General features: G+C 38.3%; 1 protein-coding gene across 3 annotated transcripts in view; it reads right to left on the minus strand.

The window, feature by feature from the left end:
• Magi3 (membrane associated guanylate kinase, WW and PDZ domain containing 3) overlaps positions 1 to 18,494 on the minus strand; it is a 234,499-nt gene that overhangs the window by 103,490 nt on the left and 112,515 nt on the right. For 2 of the 3 annotated variants that reach the window (XM_042279633.2, XM_042279636.2), the window contains exon 2: positions 10,053 to 10,169. In XM_042279633.2, coding sequence (XP_042135567.2) covers positions 10,053 to 10,169 — 117 coding nt within the window. Of the gene's footprint in view, positions 1 to 10,052; positions 10,170 to 17,354; positions 17,451 to 18,494 lie in introns of those variants that run through there. The other variant, XM_042279635.2, reaches the window with a different exon arrangement.

An 18,494-nucleotide genomic window follows, 5' to 3' on the forward strand; every position in this document is an offset into this window, starting at 1 on the left:
GAACATGGTAGAGCACGCCTTTAATCCCAGCACTTGGGATACAGGGGCAGGCAGATCTCTGTGAGTTCGAGGCCAGCCTGGTCTACATAAGAGAGTTCTAGGACAGCCAGAGCTACACAGAGAGACCCTTTCTCAAAAAAATTCTTTTTTTTTTTTTTTTTTTTGGTGGTAAATTCTTTTTTACTTATGAGTAGAATACCTCTGTAAAGAAATACTAATATCTGATGATCTGTTTACCATTGATGAGCACTGGGGCTATTTTACAATCTTGGCTGTACAACTAAAGGAGCCAAGAACTTATAAGTCTTTAAGTAGATATATTTAAACTTATTTTGGGTTAATGTCTAGAGTGGAAGTGCTGGATCATGTGGTAAATGTACATTTAATTTTATATGAAAATACCAAATTATTTGCCTAAGAAGATGAGCCATTCTATAGTCCTACAAGCATATAAGAACCACAATTTATTTACATTAGTGTTTACATCTGGAACTTCTACTTTGGAGTTTACTGGTGAAACTTCCTAAATCCTAAAACATAAAATCAGTTGATGAGGAAAATGAGATAAATTACATTCCAATTCTATGAGAATTAAATCCTAACAATTTGATGTAGAGTTTACTTCCACTGAAAGCCAGTGTCCACTGTTCAGGCTGGTATTTCCAGACATGTGTGAGAGCAGCATTTAAAATCTATACAGTAATTCTCACTGGCAGCTATTCCTACAAGTGTGTTTGTGAGGCCCTGTCTGCTAATGGTAGGTCTTTCTTACAAAAGCAACATCAAAATGATCATACGTATAACTATACTTCATACAAATCCAATGGGTGCCATTTCAAGAAATAACAGGTTTTGGAAACTAAGTCCTTAAATTGGCAGTTTCAGCACGGGACTCCATGTAATACTATCAACCTTGCTGGGAGATCTGAAGGTTATTTATTTGAATACCATGCAGTAATATCCCCTGGCATTTTCCACTATGAGTATTTGCTCCTCAGTTCAACCCTTCATTGATACTTAGCAGAAGAAATACAAAGAGAAGCAGTAAATAATGTGGAACACCACTATATGATATCAGAAACTGATAATTTGAAGTAAAAGCACTAGCAATTCAAGGTAAAACCAAACTCAAAAGAGACAGACAAAATATTTTCATCATTAAAAAATTCTGTGATACAACCTGTAATCTAATGTCCAATATGAAGATTTTTTTTTGGTCATTCTTTTAACTAATTGAGATAGTCACTATAAAATCAAAGAAAATTTTTCTATATCTGGAATATTTGACACTTATGATCAAAGATCATTGTACTAGCTAGTTTTGTGTGTTAACTTGATACAAGCTAGAGTCATCAGAGAGGAAGGAGCCTCAGTTGAGGAATGCCTCCATGAAATCTAACAGTCAGGCATTTTCTCAATCAGTTATTGATAGGGGAGGGCCCAGCCCATGGTGCAATAGAGGAACACTCCTAAAATCTCTACTTCTGATCTCATTCAAGCAGGTGTGGTAACAGCTCACTGAGTACAGAATCTTGGTGGCTTGCTTTGGAGACAGTGTTGGCTCAGTGGGTCAAGGCTGGCAGGCAGAGAACTAACTGTCTGAGGTACTGAAGTGATTCACCAGCAAGCTGCCCATGCAATGGTGGTGGGTAGAGTGTTTTGAGGTTAACAGAAAACCAACTAGAACAGTGGCTGAACTGGACAGAAACCTCTTGTAGGTGCTACTGAATCAATCTAGGAGGGTGGTTGGGTCCACAGGAACTGCCACAACACAACAATCAGTGGGTATCCTGGGGGAATGCAGCAGCTACTATGAGGGGGCTGCTGTTTATGCGGAGAAGGCCCTCACTGGCATCACTGAAATTCCCCTGAGACGCTGACTACTAGGGTACTGCTGGACTTAACTGGGTATCTTTTTGCAAGACAAGAGCAAAAGGACGAAAACCAAGGTTGAAACCCAGGAAAGAAATCTCTGTTTTTCCAGACTCCTTCCTGTGCCCTCTAGTGGCAAAGCTGAGCCCGGTACTGGAGGGTAGGAGAGTAATTTCCCAGTACCACAGGCAAGCAAGAAATAATAGACTTGGCACAAAGAGGCAATGAGCAATAAACTGGTTTTCTGAGAAAGTCTAACATTAATGGAATTAAGTTTTAGTATAAGAAGTTCTAAATATATTAAGATACCATTTTTTCTCCTGTATTTGTCATAATATTAATTTTTCAAGTTACACACTAACCTTGCATTTCTGGAACAAGCCCTAATTAGTTATAACACATCATCCTTTTACATATTGTTATATATTGATTTGCTGAAATATTACTAAATGTTTTGGATCAACGTTCACGAAAATTTGGAGTCTACTATTGTTTTTGATGTTTGTCTGTTTTTGTTCAATTATAATAACGTTCAAATAACAGAATGAGTTTGGAAGTGCTCCTTTTTTTTATTAATTGATTCATTTTATATTATGAGTGCTTTACCTGCAGTGTGTCTATGCACCACGTTCATGCCTACTGCCCACACGGGTCAGAAGAGGCCACTGGGTTACAAGGAACCAGAGTCACGGCAGCTGTGAGCTGTCGCGTTGATTCTGGGACTCAAGCCTGGATCCTCTGAAAGAACAGCAAGTGCTCTTAGCCACCAGACACTATTCAAGCCCCTCCTTCCATTTTTTCAGAAAATGTTGTATAGAATTATTTTTTCTTTCCCTAAATTTATTTTGCGCGCGTCGGGGGGGTGGGGGTGGTTTTACTTACTATCTGCATCTGAGGTGGTGTTGTTGTTGTTGTTTTTTTACAATGAAGTTACAAACAAAAATTATTTATTTGAAAAATAAAGTGTTGGATTATCTGTATCATTTAAAATGAGCATTAGTAATTTTATCTTCTGAAGAATTTGTTCAATTCGTGTAAGTTGCAGGGTTTATCTCAGTATAAAATTGCTCAGAATGAAGCTGGGCATGGTGGTGCACACCTTTAATTCCAGCACTTGGGAGGCAGAGGCAGGCTGGTTTCTGTTGAGTTGGAGGCCAGCCTGATCTACAAAGAGTTCAGAGACAGCCAGGGCTGTTACACAGAGGAACCCTGTCTTGGGGGAGGGGGTTGCTCACAACGGCCACCTAAAATACAGAGGGTTCTTACTGACACCATGACTTCATCCTTACGCTGATTTCTCTTTCTCTTGAGTAGTTTTGTTACAAGGTCATTAATCATACTGATATAGAAAATAAAATAAAATTCGTGGTGAGTTTGTCTTTCTTTCTTTTCTGTTTCACTCACTTATTTCGTTTTTACTCTATTCATTTCTTCCCAGCTAACTTTGCTTTACCCTGCTCTTTTTCTTCCCATTCTTAAGACAAATGTTGGTGCCATCTGACAACTTTGTCACTTACTAATAGAAATATTTAGTATCACGTCTTCATCTAAATGGCGCTCTAACTAGCCTAAAACTTGATTCAATGTAGATAAGTTTCTGCTATGTTGCCATGTATGATTTTTTAAAAAAATTTCTCTGGTGATTTTTTTTAATGTACAGGTTATTTATATTATTAAATTTCTAAATATCTGGAGATTTTCTAGATTCTACTCTGTTAATAGTTTCTAATTTAATTCCCATTGTAGTCAGGTAACATATTTTACATGATATAAACATTCTTACAGTCATTGAATCTCTTTTTTACAGCATTCCATATCCACTAGGAAAGAATGTGCACTTAACTGTGTTGGGAAGCATATTCTAATAAATAGCAACTACTCATGATAATGGAGAACTGTTCTTATTTTCTATTTATTTTGATTTTTTAAATTTTAATTTAAAAATTACTAAAAGAAGATATGAAATCCTAAACTATAATTGCTAGTATTTCACTTCTACTTGCAGAATTTCCTTTACTATTTCTTATAATAATTCTGTTGCTGAAAAATTCTTCCACATTTTTAGTCTGAAAAAAATAATCAACTTTTTTTTTTGTTTGTTTTTTGTTTTTTGTTTTTCGAGACAGGGTTTCTCTGCGTAGCTTTGCGCCTTTCCTGGAGCTCACTTGTTAGCCCAGGCTGGCCTCGAACTCACAGAGATCCGCCTGGCTCTGCTTCCCGAGTGCTGGGATTAAAGGCGTGCGCCACCACCACCCGGCAATAATCAACTTTTAAAAGATATTTTTGTTATACAGAGAAATATATATTGGCATTTTTTCTTTTTAGTATATTAAAATATATTAAAGATTTCAATGGTTTGTGCTATTCCAGCTGATAAATCTGTAGCAATCCTTTGCTCCCTTGCATGCAAAGTATCTTCTTCTTCCTTCTGTCTCAATTTACATTTTCTCTTGGTTTCTGTTTTTAAGCAATTAGATTATGATATGCCTTGGTATGATTTTATTAAGTTTCTTCTGCTTGGAGTCTGTGAGCTTCTTAAATTTGCAAGTTTAGTTTTTATGAAATTTAGCAAAAATTCAGCTAATTTTTAAAGTGTTTTTCCTGCTTTCCTCATCACGGCTTGTTACACGGTTCTTTAGCTAAATATGAATACGGAATGGTTCTGTCTCCGTTTCAATGTCCACCATGTGTTACTTCTATATTGTGCAACCTGTTTGTGACAAAGGCAAGCTGACTGGCAGTTAGCCAGTGATGGCGGAACCCTGGCTCCTTTCAGCGTCTTTCTTCTCTAGGTTTGGTTTGATTAGTTTATATTGCTGTGTTCATACTCATTGATCTTTACTTCTGCATTCTGGAATCTGTTTTCACATCTGCCTAGTGAGTTTTATTTTAAGTTTTACTTCTTTTTGCTGTTACATTTTCTCTTCACTGTGTTCATTCCATGGTTTAATTCTTGAACATATTTTAAAAACTCTAAAATTCTTTGTGTGGTAATATTGTAACATGTATCATTTCTATATTTTCTGTCAGCTTATTTTTATTTTGAAAAGTCATCTAGATCGTGTTTTTCTATTGTTTTCATGTCTAGTGATTTTATTAGATGTTAGACACACATATTTTAGTATCTGATGTCTCTATTTGGTTGTCACATAAAAACAATCTCCCTCTCTTTCTGGCAGATGAGTTACTGTGTATTCACTTGATCCCTTGGGGGCTTGTTCAAGTAGGGTCTCTCTGCTCAGGCAGGGCAGAATTCAAAGGTCTCTAAGTCCTGAGTCAGCACTGGGAATGGCTGACCCTGCAGTTTGCAGAGAGTTCTCCCGACACTTTAGACGTCCTGAATCTAAATGTCTTTCTCTCTGCTCGAGGCCTGCCATTTCTGCCCTGCTCTCCTTGATGCTGTGGTGCAGACAATGCTTCTAGACAGAAAGTTATCTGAGTAAATGATATCACAGGACTCCTTACTGTGCAATCTCATCTTCTAGGAACCCTGACCCTGCCGGACTACAGTCAACCATCTCCCCAGGAGTGCCTGTCGCTCGCGAGTCACTCGTCCTCCCACACCTCTCTCTTCTAGTGAGCTCAGATTTCAGTCAGCAAACTCCTCTCTTTGTGGCTTCTATGTAATTCTGGAATGTCTGTATAATGTTTTAAACATTAAATGCTCTCTGATACAACTAGATATTTTAGACTCACTTATATTTTTATTGTCTCTGACCTGTTCTCAGAATTTTCTCCACACAGATATGGAGTCTTTTAGTCAGAATGGTATTTGGATATCAGAAGTGACCACTCAGCTTGCTAAATGCTACTGATGTGTCACTGTTCCCAGGTTCAGAAAGGAATTTTTAGACATTTCAATTGTGAGTAAGCTAAGAAGTCCTGTTAAGCTCTGAAAGGCTGCAACTACTTAGACCCTATGAACCAAAACTATTTAGATTGTAGCTTCTTTCTAGGACAAAGTATCACACTGAGGAGAAATGCAAACCTGAGATGATAAAGCAACTAAAAGGCAACAACTAAAAGGGCAGAGGACAGTATGGAGGAGTCTTCGAAGGCACGTCTTTATTTTCTATAGTGTATTCCAACAGGGGAGAGGGAACTCTAAAGCTATGAAACTTAGAAACATTATCCTGAAAAAAAAAATCTGTGACAGAACCAGAAAAATAATTAGCTGCATAGCCTTATTTATTTATTTATTTATTTGTTTGTTTGTTTTTTATTTTTCGAGACAGGGTTTCTCTGTGTAGTTTTGGTGCCTGTCCTGGATCTCGCTCTGTAGACCAGGCTGGCCTCGAACTCACAGAGATTCGCCTGGTTCTGCCTCCCAAGTGCTGGAATTAAAGGCGTGCGCCACCACCGCCCAGCTAGCCTCTTTTATAACAGGTGTCCCTTAACTGCATTCAGTCCTTCTTGTCCCCTAATATTTAGCCTTTCTTGTTTTCTTGTGGTTTTGGTGGTGGATGAGTGCATAAAAATATATTCAATAGTGAGAGTGTAAATACAGTATGAAGTTACACAGCTTCCATTGACATGACTATTCAAACTGTATAGAAATTCACTCAGATGTACTGACTTTGGGTCTGATTAATTTTGGTAAATTATTTATTTGCAAGTTTTTTTTATAATAAAGGTATTTTTAAATTAGAAAAAATAAGAAAAGATAGTATTAGATGGTGAGGAAAAGTAGAATGTAAGCACAAGGCCACATGAGTCCTGACAGAGGATGTAAAACCAATTGTTTTTCTAGTTTCGGGTCTGTTGTGTTTTGCGCTGTTTGTGGAGGATCACTGGAAAAGGCCATAATTCAGAGTGAAAGTATAAAACCCTAAGCAACGCTACATAGTTATAAGACGGCCATTCTAACTGTATACAAGTTATTGGAACGTATCAAGTTAGGGACTGGGCAGGTGTTTGAGTGGCTACCTTAATCTAGCTATGTGATTTTTTTTTTTATTTATGAGTTTGTTTCAATCAAATGAGGTTATGAACTAAAACGCTATCCTGAGATGTTTAATAGACATAACAATAAGTTACTTAAGAAGGACTGAAAATCCTTGCTATCAAATTGCTATCAAACCTTTTAAAGCAAAGCTTTATGCCAGCAAACAATGAGATAACTGCTTGCTACACTTAATATAGTTAAGGGAAAAAAATAAGATCCAAAATTTAATATCTATCCAAATGAACGTCAAAATATAAAAGCCACAAACTGTTAAGAACTTTTCTTGGGAAACCTAGCATAGAACTAGCTTTGGACAATCACAATTACTGCAAAAATAAAATAACAATAAGGGGATTGGTGGTGAGATTAAATATGTAGCTACTCAAAGAATATGAGTAAATGATGACTATAAAGGGAAGAGGACAATTGTTTTGAAAAATATAAGCACAATTCAAGTATCAAAAAGCAGGGTAAATGAGCTGGTGCTGTAGCTGAATTGGTAGAATGCTTCCCTAGCATGTACCAGGCCCGAGTTTAATTTCCAGCATTACATTTAAAAAAAAAAAAAAAAAAAAAAAGGTGCACTGATAACACACCTTTAATCTCAGCACTCAGAAGATGGAGCAGAAGGAGCAGAAGTTCAAAATTACCTTGGCAAGATGGTGAGCTCAAGGTGGGGGGGGGGGGAGAATCAGAGTAAGAAAGAAGAAAACAGGCAAAACGGAGTAAGTCTTCTGACCTATTGAAAACAGATATACTAGTAACACGGGACAAAAACACAACAAAGGGGGAGAAAAAGAATATCACAGAACAATGTAAAGCTGATCACTAGGGTAAACAGACAAATCTTTCTAAACAGAAACACCAAATTAACTGGAAAGCAAAACAGCTTCTACAGAGAGCACCCGACAGAACAGACAGTGAGGGTAAAGATAAGAACCGTTCAGGAGTTTCACACTGGCTACTGAGTCAAGTCACAACTATCTGCAAAACAAATTCAGAAACTTTAAGAATAAAAAGATCGGCAATGACACATCATGAAAACACAAATTAGATAGAGTGGCTATTCTGAACCCGGGCAAAGAAGATTTATAAAAACCAAGTATGGATAAGCAGTTACTTAAAAACAAACACTTTGAATCAGGTTAAGGAGTCTGAACTTTATCCTACAGTCTGGAAGACTTAGGATGACAAACAGTCAAGGGTCTGTTGTGGACTCTGAATACAGACGAGACTTAAAACCACCACAAAAGACAGGCTAGGCTGAAGGAGAAGCAAGTGATCTTACCCTGGGAAGGAGGCCGCTATTGCCCGGGTGCCTCTCCTAGGCCAAGTGCTTACATACATGTTTTCAGGGAAGTTCAAATAGCAACTAAATGAAATGGATCTCTAAGAGTAAAAAAGAGAAAAAAGGCAACCAAGAACTCCAAAATGAAAGCTACTATCTACAAAAATCCACAAATAGACTGAAAGGGAAAACTGTGGTGGTGTGAATGAGAATGAAACCCATAGGTTCATATATTTGAATGCTTAGTCACCAGTTGGTGGAACTTTTGGAAAGAATTAGGAGATGTGTTACAGGGTGTAGGATTTCAAGTTTCAAAAGTGCAGGCCATTCAGATAGCTCGCTCACTCTTTCTCTCTCTCCCTCCATCTCTCTCATTTATGGATAAGACATAAGCTCTCAGCTACTGCTCCAGTGCCAGGCTTGCCTGCCAGCTGCCATGCTCTCTCTATGTACTAACAGACTAATAACTCTCTGAAATGGTAAGCAAGGCCCCAGTTAAAAGTTTTCTTGCATAAGCTACCCTGGTCATGATGTCTCTTCACAGCAATAAAAATGTAACTAAGACAAAACAAAACCAAAAAAAAAAAAAAAAAGATGCTTTTACATGCCTTTTATTTGTTTGCTATTTTTTTATTCTTCCCCAGACCCATACTTTACTGAAGCCAAAACTGAGCATGTATGACTTCTCATTATACATTAAAAACAAAAAGTACCAGTACATCAATATCCAGATTCTGTATTAAAACCAATAGTTAGATAAAAATTCAAAATAAATTTCACACAGAAGGCAATGTATGCTTCCTTTCTTCACTGGGGAGTAGATTTTATAGCTAGTAATGTTTTAATAAAATACTTGTTTTTAGTGTACAAGGCATTAGCTTTCAAAATTTTTTTTAGGAATAAAATTTAGTTAAGAACTGGTAAATAGGAATTGTAGCAAAGACTCAGCAGTTAAGAGCATTGGCTGCCCTTCCAGGGAACCAGGGTTTGATCCCCAGCACACATATGACATCCCCAAGAAATCTGATGCCTTCTTCTGGCCTTAGAAGGTACTGCGTGAATGTGGTGCACAGACATATATGCAGGCAAAATAAAAAAAAATTTAAACTTTTTTTTTAAAGGGCAAATAAGTACATATTTTTAAATTGTGGTCATCACTTTGGTAGAAGTCACAATATGGAATCATCAACATTTTTCTACTTAAAATGACCATATACAGTCTTCAAAAGAATTTTCTCCTCATTCAACTTTTGTTTCATTCTTTGTCTCCAAATTAGTCTTCACAATTTCATTTTTAATATTTAGTGTGTGTGTGTGTGTGTGTGTGTGTGTGTGTGTGTGTGTGTGTGTGTGTTTAGGTACATGCCATGTGTGGAGGTCAGACAACAACTTGTAGGAGCTGGTTCTCTTCTTCTACCAGATAGGTCTGTGATGGGGGAATACCTTTCTAGCTGCTGTGAATGTGTGTTGCTCTGATTGGTTGATAAATAAAGTCATTTGGCCTATGGCAAGTTAGCTTAGAGGCAGGTGGGAAATTCAAAGAAAGAGACAGGAAGAAGGCAGAGAGAGATGCCAGCCAGCTGCCCAAGGAGCTGTAATGGGACACAGGTAAAGCCACAGAAAATGTGGCAAAACATAGATTAATAGAAATGGGTTAATTTAAGATATAAGAGCTAGCTAGCAGAAAGCCTGCCATGGCTTTTTTATTTATAGTAAAAATAATATAAGCCTCTGTGTGTTTACTTGGGTCTGAGCAGCTGCAGACCAGGCAGGACACAGGAAAACTTTCAACTACAGGTTTGGGAAATCATACTCATGCTTGGCAGCAAGTCCTTTTACTCATTGTTCAAATCTTTTCTCTTTTTTTTAAATATTTCACTAAATTATTTCTAGAAGTTTAAGTAAAGATATTTCTGTCTCATTTCTCTTATGCCATCGTGTACTTACATGGGATAGTTCTTAAGTAGAGATTATCTCTGATGACTTGCTGAAGTTTGTGGTCAATTGATCCTTTCTGAAACTGAAGACTCAGGTAGTGCCGCAAATCTTTATTTATGACTTTGCCTTTAAAAAAAAAACAAAATGTGATTATTAGATATTCATGTAAGCATATAAAATAGTGATCAAATATCCTTAAATCATTTAGCTAATAATAGGACAAGGAAATCAGTATTTTATCTACAAGAAGGTAAGTATATTATAGGTACTATAATTCAAATAAATGACTGCAATGTAATGTGGGTATAATTTTATGTGACAGGAGAACATATAGTGCAGAGAATGTGATGAACATTCAAAGTAATTTCATTCAGTCTCATGGCTTTAAATGCCACCATATCCTAAAAGCTCCAAATTCAGATCCTATGTTCATCCTTAAGTTATCTCTACTCAACTCCCACCTCACTCATATACATTGCAGATGAGATATCTGGAAATTTCAGAATAGCACCTCAAATTTCAAACAGACACAAGACTCTTCCACCATCTCCCCAGTTTTCTCTCTCTTTGCAAACAGCAGCACCACCAGCTGGAAGAACAATCCCCAAATCTAAAAGCCATCTTTGATTTCTCTTTTCACCCCTGTCTTCTAGGTCTAACTATTAGCAATTTTTGTCAGCTGTACTTCCAAATCATATGCCACTGCTCTCCATTTTCATCAATGCCATTCTAATCTAATCTACCACCATCATTTCCCATCTGGAATTCTACCAGCAGCCTTTTAATCAGCTTTCGAGCATCCATTTTATCTCCTTTCTTCCCTGCCCCTCACACAGGCACCACAGGGAGATGTAAAACAGATCAGGTCAGTGTTAGTGCCCCCATCCTCATGACTTTCTATGACACTTGAAAAAAAAAATCCAAACTCTTGCTCAGGATGCTAGGTCCCCCATGTTCCAGCTTTGGCAGTCTCTAACCCTAGCCCAAGACCTTCCCACCTGTCACTAGGCAGAACAGTCAGTTTACTTGTTGATTCCTAAATACTGAGTGAATAAGTAAGACAGTCCAATATTTCCTATTATTTATTGGGAAATGGGGAATAGGAACAGTAAACAGAAGGTTACAGAAATCTCAAAGATATAAATTTGTAAGAAAGCAATGAAAAGGCAGTGCAAACATTGTTTATTAGACAAGACTGTAGATAGTTAGAAAAGATCAATGCTCAGACAAAACATATTATCTCAGTGCATAAGAAATGACTAGCTGAGTACACTGTGTTTTATTTAGAACAACACACACCAAGGTTTCATAACAAAAGCTTACTACAGATCAGTTCATCCTTTTATCTACCATTCCATAACACTGCATCTCTAATCATTTTTGTTCCTTTCTACTACATATAAATACACAGAACCTACTTAGGAAGATAGCAATATAACCAGGAAATCAGTGTGTTTCTAAAGTTTAGAGATAACATAGGCCCTAGTAATAAACACAAACCAAAACAATTCCATTCTTCCTCCTAACAAAAATAGGCACTGGGGAAGCAGGAGGGAAACAGAGCACTGTGATTAAAACAAATAACCCTAAAGGAATTTACAATGATGAATACAAAACAACCCTATCTTATAGGATGCTTTTCCTAGGCATTTAGTGTCCCACCCCAATTCAAACAAAATCATATTGTCTTACTTTTATGTATACTCTTGCTAAGTAGATGATAAAACCTAATACATAATCAATACTGCACCATACTCATTTTATAAAAATCAACCTGATAATAAGTTCATTAAGTACTTTCACAATTTGGTAACAGGTGTCTCAAGTTCTTTGTAAATATTAGACAAAAGCTTTGGTGGATTGTAACTACATGGCCAAAAGTGTTTGAGATATTTGGATAGGGTTTTTTTTTTGTTTGTTTTTGTTTTTGAACAGAGGATGTGTCTATTTCTTTTATTTAAAATAATTCTATTTCATTTAAAAGAATAACATAGGCTCCAATATCCAAAACTTGGCTCTCCAACATATCTTTAGGAAAAGGTTTAGTTCTGATAAAAGGTAATATAGGTATAACTAAAAAAAGAGTCAACACTTTATAACTCATAATTTCCTTTTCCTCTTTTTAAATTTTCTTTTTTATTTATTTTTTGTCTTTCACATCATGCCTTCCAATCCCACCCATCTCCCTCCCTTCCCAAAATAAAACAAAATAAAATTTAAGAAAGGAAGAAAGGGGAAATCTTGTCATGGAAGCTGCAGGGTGATACAGTGAGTCACACAGTAAACCCCTTTTGTCCATACAGTTTTACATGCAGGCATTCATCACAAAGAATCACAGGTCTGGTTCAAGGCCCCTGGTCTCTGATACACCATCAATGCTGGGCCCTTGCTGGGACTCTTCCTGGGCTTCCTGTTGCTGCCCTAGTTGCTGCCCTGTGTCTTGGAAATCCTACAGCCCTGGGTCCTCATTTCCCCCCTCCACCACCACCAGGGGCAGGGGCAGCTCTCTCACTTTCACCTCGTGGGGTCGGTTCTCCCACACCTACACCTTCAGGGCCAGCTCTACAGTGTAGCCCAGGCGAGGTGATGGAGTCACTCTTCCCAGTGCTGCAGCTGATGAGGGGCAGGGACACAGGGCCAGCTCTCTCTCTAGCTCTTATAATTTCAGGGCCAGCTCTTCCACCTGCCTCGGGCATTGATAGGAGTGGGTACCCTCTCCCCTGCCCAGGCCACCACATGACAGATGAGTAATGAAGACAAATCTCCCATGCTCACAACAGAATTTCCTTTTCTTAAACTCAAAACTTTTAGGATATGGCATAACTTAGAGATAACTATAAAATGCTTAAAACCTAGATTAGATTTTAAGTTACAAAAATAAAGTCTTTTAGCTTAGAGATAATTAAAAGATAAAGTCCTCAATATCAAATAATCTAGCATGATGAATTTCTTAAGGGGAAATGGCATTAACTAAAATCTTATTTTAAGGACCTTTGATATGTTAAAGCTAGTTAGAACAGAAAAGGCTAAATTTAAAAAGCAATGCCCACAATTATCAGAACTAGAATCACACTCTGTTTTTACCATTACCTTCTGCTGGGATGAGCAGTTACAAAGACAACAATGAGAGACACTTTTATTAAAAATTGGCATTTTATTAAAAATGTGCAACTAGAGCTGACGGTAGAGTTCTTGCTTAGCACCACTAAAAGTGAAAATAAAATCTGGAACTATTTTAGAAACTCATAATCTTTTGCTTTTATGTGTATAAGTGTTTTGCTTAGGATTATGTATGTGCACCACATGTGCCCTGGTGTTGGAAGAGGCAAGAAGAGGGTCTCAGATCTCCTGTACTGGAGTTAGGATGGTTGTGAACCACCAAGTGGCTGCTGGGAACCAAACCAGAGTCCTCTGCAAGAGCAGCAAGAGCTTCTAAGTGTTGAGCTAACTCTCCAGCAACTCCATCATTGTTTGTTGTTTGTTTGTTTTTGACCATGAAGACAAACTACTGTAACCATCAGTGATTTACACATAATGAAACTTTAATAAAACTGGTTAGTTCACAGAACCTTGACATTTCAAGTGCATGGGAAACATTTACTTGGGGCTAGTGCAAATGTTATTAAACAAATACAAATAAAAGATTCTTCATAATATGAACATTCTTACCTAACAAGCCTATGTTTTAAGAATTATTATTACTCGGGCTGGAGAGATGGCTCAGAGGTTAAGAGCACTGGTTGCTCTTCCAGAGGTCCTGAATTCAATTCCCAGCAACCACATGGTGGCTCACAACCATCTATAATGAGATCTGGTGCCCTCTTCTGGCATACAGGCATACACATAGGCAGAATACTGTATACATAATAAATAAATCTTTTTTTTTAAAAAAAAAGAATTATTACTCTTTGACTTCTATTCCTTAATTTCATTTTATGAATAGTGAAACTGGTTTATGAAATTTAAGAATATATACATCAGACAAATAGTTTGGCTAGATGAATGTCTGTAATTAAAATTGCAATTATATAAAAAAAATCCAGGCACTCAAGTTTCAATATACAGCTTCTTGGTCAGGAGTTCACAATTACATAGTTATTGAACATATGCAAACTATGACTCACCACCAATTGTCATTGAGAAATCAGTGGATAAAGTAACTAGCTATTATTTGGATAAACTCTGAGTCCTGTTGGCATGGGTTCAGCACACAAGCAACTGTAAATCAGTCTACTCACACTTCATTCTTTTTGACAAGGACAGTAAGGAGACTTTGTCAACTACTTGCTAAAGTCAAGATACAACAAGTCTTTACTATTTTCTAATCCAGAAGCAATTACAAAACTGGGGGGCAGGGAGCAAAAATGAGGTCATTTTGGCTGTGTCTTGTTTCTTAGAAATACATATTGATTCGTGGTGATAAAGTGTTCTTTTCTAAATACTTGGAATTTGTTTTTAAATAATTTATTCAAGTTTTATTATAGATTAGACTACAGTAGGGCAACAGACTTGTGTTTCCACAATCTACAGAACACTTCTCTCTTCCCACTTCTTCTTACATAATAAGTACTTCTTATATTTTCCTCCAAGATTTGGGGGTAGGAGAGAAATTACAATAATTCTTAGGTCATGTCTAACTAAGGCTCTTGAACTCCAGAAATGAATTCACTTAAGTCTTTTTAACAGTTCAGGCTGGCACTGACTTACTATGAAGTAGAGGGTGATTTTTGAACTTCTCATCCTCCTGCCTCACTGTGAGTGCTAAGATTACAGGTGTGTACCACTATGCCAGGTTTATTCAGTGCTGTGGATGGAATGTATCCCAGACAAGCACCCTACCAACTGAGCCACTTCCTCGTTTGTCTTTGAAGTTTTGAAAATATATATTCATTTAAAGTAAATCATACTCTTTTTAAACAGATTTATGTATGTGCACCTGCATATATGTAACTATGTGAATCTACATGCACCACATAGGTGCAGATGCCCTGACCTTAGATTACCTCAAACTTGAATTACAGGTGGTTGTGAGCTGCCTCTAAATTATATTATGTTCTTATTCATCCCCACCCCCTAACCAGGTGTATAGCATAATCCCCATCTCTCCTCTTTCATATTATTTTAGCCTACATTGTTGGAAAAGTAACTTGGTTCATTTATTTATTTGTTTGTTTGTTTGTTTATTGGTTTTTTGATACAGGGTCTCTCTACATAGCCCTGGCTGTCTTGAAACTCACTATGTGTAAAAGCCTGGTGTGGTATTGTATTCCCCCAAATATTGTGCATGCTAATAAACTTATCTGGGGCCAGAGACAGAGCAGCCACAATATTAAACATAAAGGATAGGCAGTGGTAGCACACGCCTTTAATCCTAGCATTCCAGAGGCAGAAATCCATGTGTTCAAGGATACAGACAGGCATGGTGACTCATCACACCTTTAATCCCAGAAAGCAAGTCTTTAATCCCAGGGAGTGGTGGTAGAAAGCAGAAAGGTATATAAGGCATGAGGACCAGAAATGAGAAGCATTTGTCTGGTTAAACTTTTAGCTCGTTAAGCTTCAGGCTTTCAAGCAGCAGTTCAGCTGAGCCCCATTCTGGATGAGGACTCAAAGGCCTCCAGTCTGAGGAAACAAGACCAGCTGAGGATCCGGCAAGGTGAGGTAGCTGTGGCTTGTACTGTAGCTCTGATCTTCCAGCTTCACCCCAATACCTGACTCACATGTTTGATTTTATTAATAAGACTCTCTAAGATTCTGCTACAGCCTGGCCTCAACCTCACAGCGATCTGCCTTCCTGTGCCTTTTGAGTGCTAGGATTAAAGAGGTGTGCCACCATGCCCAACTTCCTTCAACATTATAGTAGAAGCAAAAGAAGAATGGTATAAGGTGGGTCAGTGGAAAAGAACTTGCCAGTAGGATCCAGGCTCTGGGTTTAATAATCCCCAACTCCAAAATGGGTATTTTTTTTTTTCAGGCAGTTGACTATCTACTCATTCATGTTCTTTTTGAAGAATCTCTGCTCCTTTTGAGCTTTGGTCTTTAAAAGGAAAAGGTTTATCTTATATTATTATTTGAAGACAGGATCTCATTATATAATCCAGGCTATCTTTAAACTCCTGATCTTTCCTGATTCGCCTCCCTAATACTAAGATTATAACTGTGCATCATCATAGGCAGATCATATGTTTATTTTTTGGTGTTTGGTTTGGTTTGGTTTTTTCAAGACAGGGATTCTCTGCGCAACAGCCCTGGCTGTCCTGGAACTAGCTCTGTAGACCAAGCTGGCCTCAAACTCACAGAGATCTACCTGCCTGTCCTCCTAAGTGCTGGAATTAAAGGCGTGAGCCACCACTGCCCGACCCCATATGTTTATTTTTAAAGCCTATTATGGCTGTGTGATGATTATTAGTTCTTTTTCATCTACTGATCACATGCATCTTTTTAGAAAGTGCTGACAGCATTCTGTATACATCTTTAAAAACTTCAATTTTTCTTTTATAAATCTCTAGCCTTGAAATTGTATATATAGAAGCTAGAAACCTTTAAAATATAACCTTGTTTTCCTTACAAGCAAGGGATGGGCATGACCACTTCTCAGTTCTTTTTTACAGCAATGTCCAAAAGACAACTTTGTGACCTCCCCCAATAAACTATTCAATATAGCTAACTCAACACTATTAACAATAATTGATTTTTCCCATTATACCTAACTTCATAATATCAGTGTAACTTATTAATTCTCCTACATTGGGAGCTCTACTACAGTTTGGGAAGGCCTCATGAAAGTTGTACAAAAAAAGATATACACGCTTACAATTAGCTTACCTGGCTCCTCAGATCAAGACAATAGGGACCAGGAACACACAAAGCAAACTGTAGTCTATTTGTTTGTAAAACTGTAAAAAAATATTGCTTTCTAGATAATTAGAATGTAGACATTTCATGATAAAATACATTGTGGTATAAAAGTTTTATATATATATATATATATATATATATATATATATATATATATAATTTTTTTTTTAAAAAAAAGAAAAGCTCATACATTTTCAATGTCCCTCCTAGGCTCCTGTTTTGTGCTTGTTCCCATGTACACTATCTTAGGAAACTGAGAGAAAGGATCTGGCTGGTAGAAGAAGCAGGCCACTAGGGGAGAGTCTATGGAGGTCATAGTTCTGGTTGTTCTATTTCCTAGTTGACCATGATCTGAGGTGCCTCTACCTCATTCATTGCTATGAACTTTGCTATGCCTTCCCTGGCATGATAAACTGAAAATCCCTTGAAACCATGAATCAAACCAAATCTTACCTCTCCTGGTTCTGTCAAACATTTTAGCAACAGCGACCCAAAGGTAACTAATTATACAGCATTAGTACCAAAACTGGGATCAAACTACAATCAATCTGACTATTTGGTTCACAGGTTTTTGGAATTGGTTTGAGAAAAGACAATGAAAGAGTTGAGGGCCAGAGAAGTTCTAGAATGCTGTGGGAGAAGCTTAAAGGGCAATTCTGCTGAGAGTTCTGAAGAACAGAATACAGATTAAAAATGCCAACAAGGAAGACCAGGCTTATGAGGTTTCAGATGGGAATAAGAATTCTATTGGGAACTGAAGACCACTTTTGCTATATTTTGGCAAAGAATCTGTCTACATTATGCCCATTAAAACTTGAGTGAAGCTGAATTTAAAACTAAATAAAATAATTTACTTGGTAGAAGTAATTTCAAAAAGAATAACATTCAGACTGTAGCATGAGTACTGGGGTTGCTTTTGGCCAGGTTTACAGTGAATCTCTGGAGCAAACAGCAGAGCAGAAATGTGTAAAATTGACGATTCAAGATGGCGGAGACAAGCAGACGCAGGTAGGCCTGTGGCAGCGGCCCGCGGAGGTAGACGGGCCCAGAGGCAGCTGACAGGGACGTTCAGGCCCGGCAGCAGCTGGCGGAGACCTTCAGGCCCAGCGGCAGCCCACAGAGGTGGACAGGCCCTGCAGCAGAGATAAGCAGACGGAGGTGGACAGCCCGGTGCCGGCGGCCGACAGAGACATTCAGGCCTGGCAGCGGCCCACAGAAGTGGACAGGCCACGCGGCAGAGACAAGCAGACGCAGGTCGGCGACCTGCGGAGGTGAACAGGCCCAGTGGCAGCAGCCGACAGGGACATATAGGCCCAGCGGCAACCAGCAGAGACATACAGGCCCGGTGGCAGCCCGCAGAGGTGGATGGGCCCCGCAGCAGTGACAAGCAGAGGTAGGTAGGCCCGCGGTGGCAGCCGGCAGAGACATACAGGCCCGTTGGCGGCCCGCAGAGGCAGACAGACCCAGCGGCAGCTGACAGGGACATACAGGCCTTGTGGCGGAGACAAGTGGATGCAGGTGGGCCTGTGGCGGCGGGCCGCAGGGGTGGACAGGCCCAGGGACGGAGAGGGGTGGACGCAGCTTGGAACGGGG

Source organism: Peromyscus maniculatus, chromosome 6, assembly GCF_049852395.1.
Source record: "Peromyscus maniculatus bairdii isolate BWxNUB_F1_BW_parent chromosome 6, HU_Pman_BW_mat_3.1, whole genome shotgun sequence".
NCBI classification, from domain to species: Eukaryota; Metazoa; Chordata; class Mammalia; order Rodentia; family Cricetidae; genus Peromyscus; species Peromyscus maniculatus.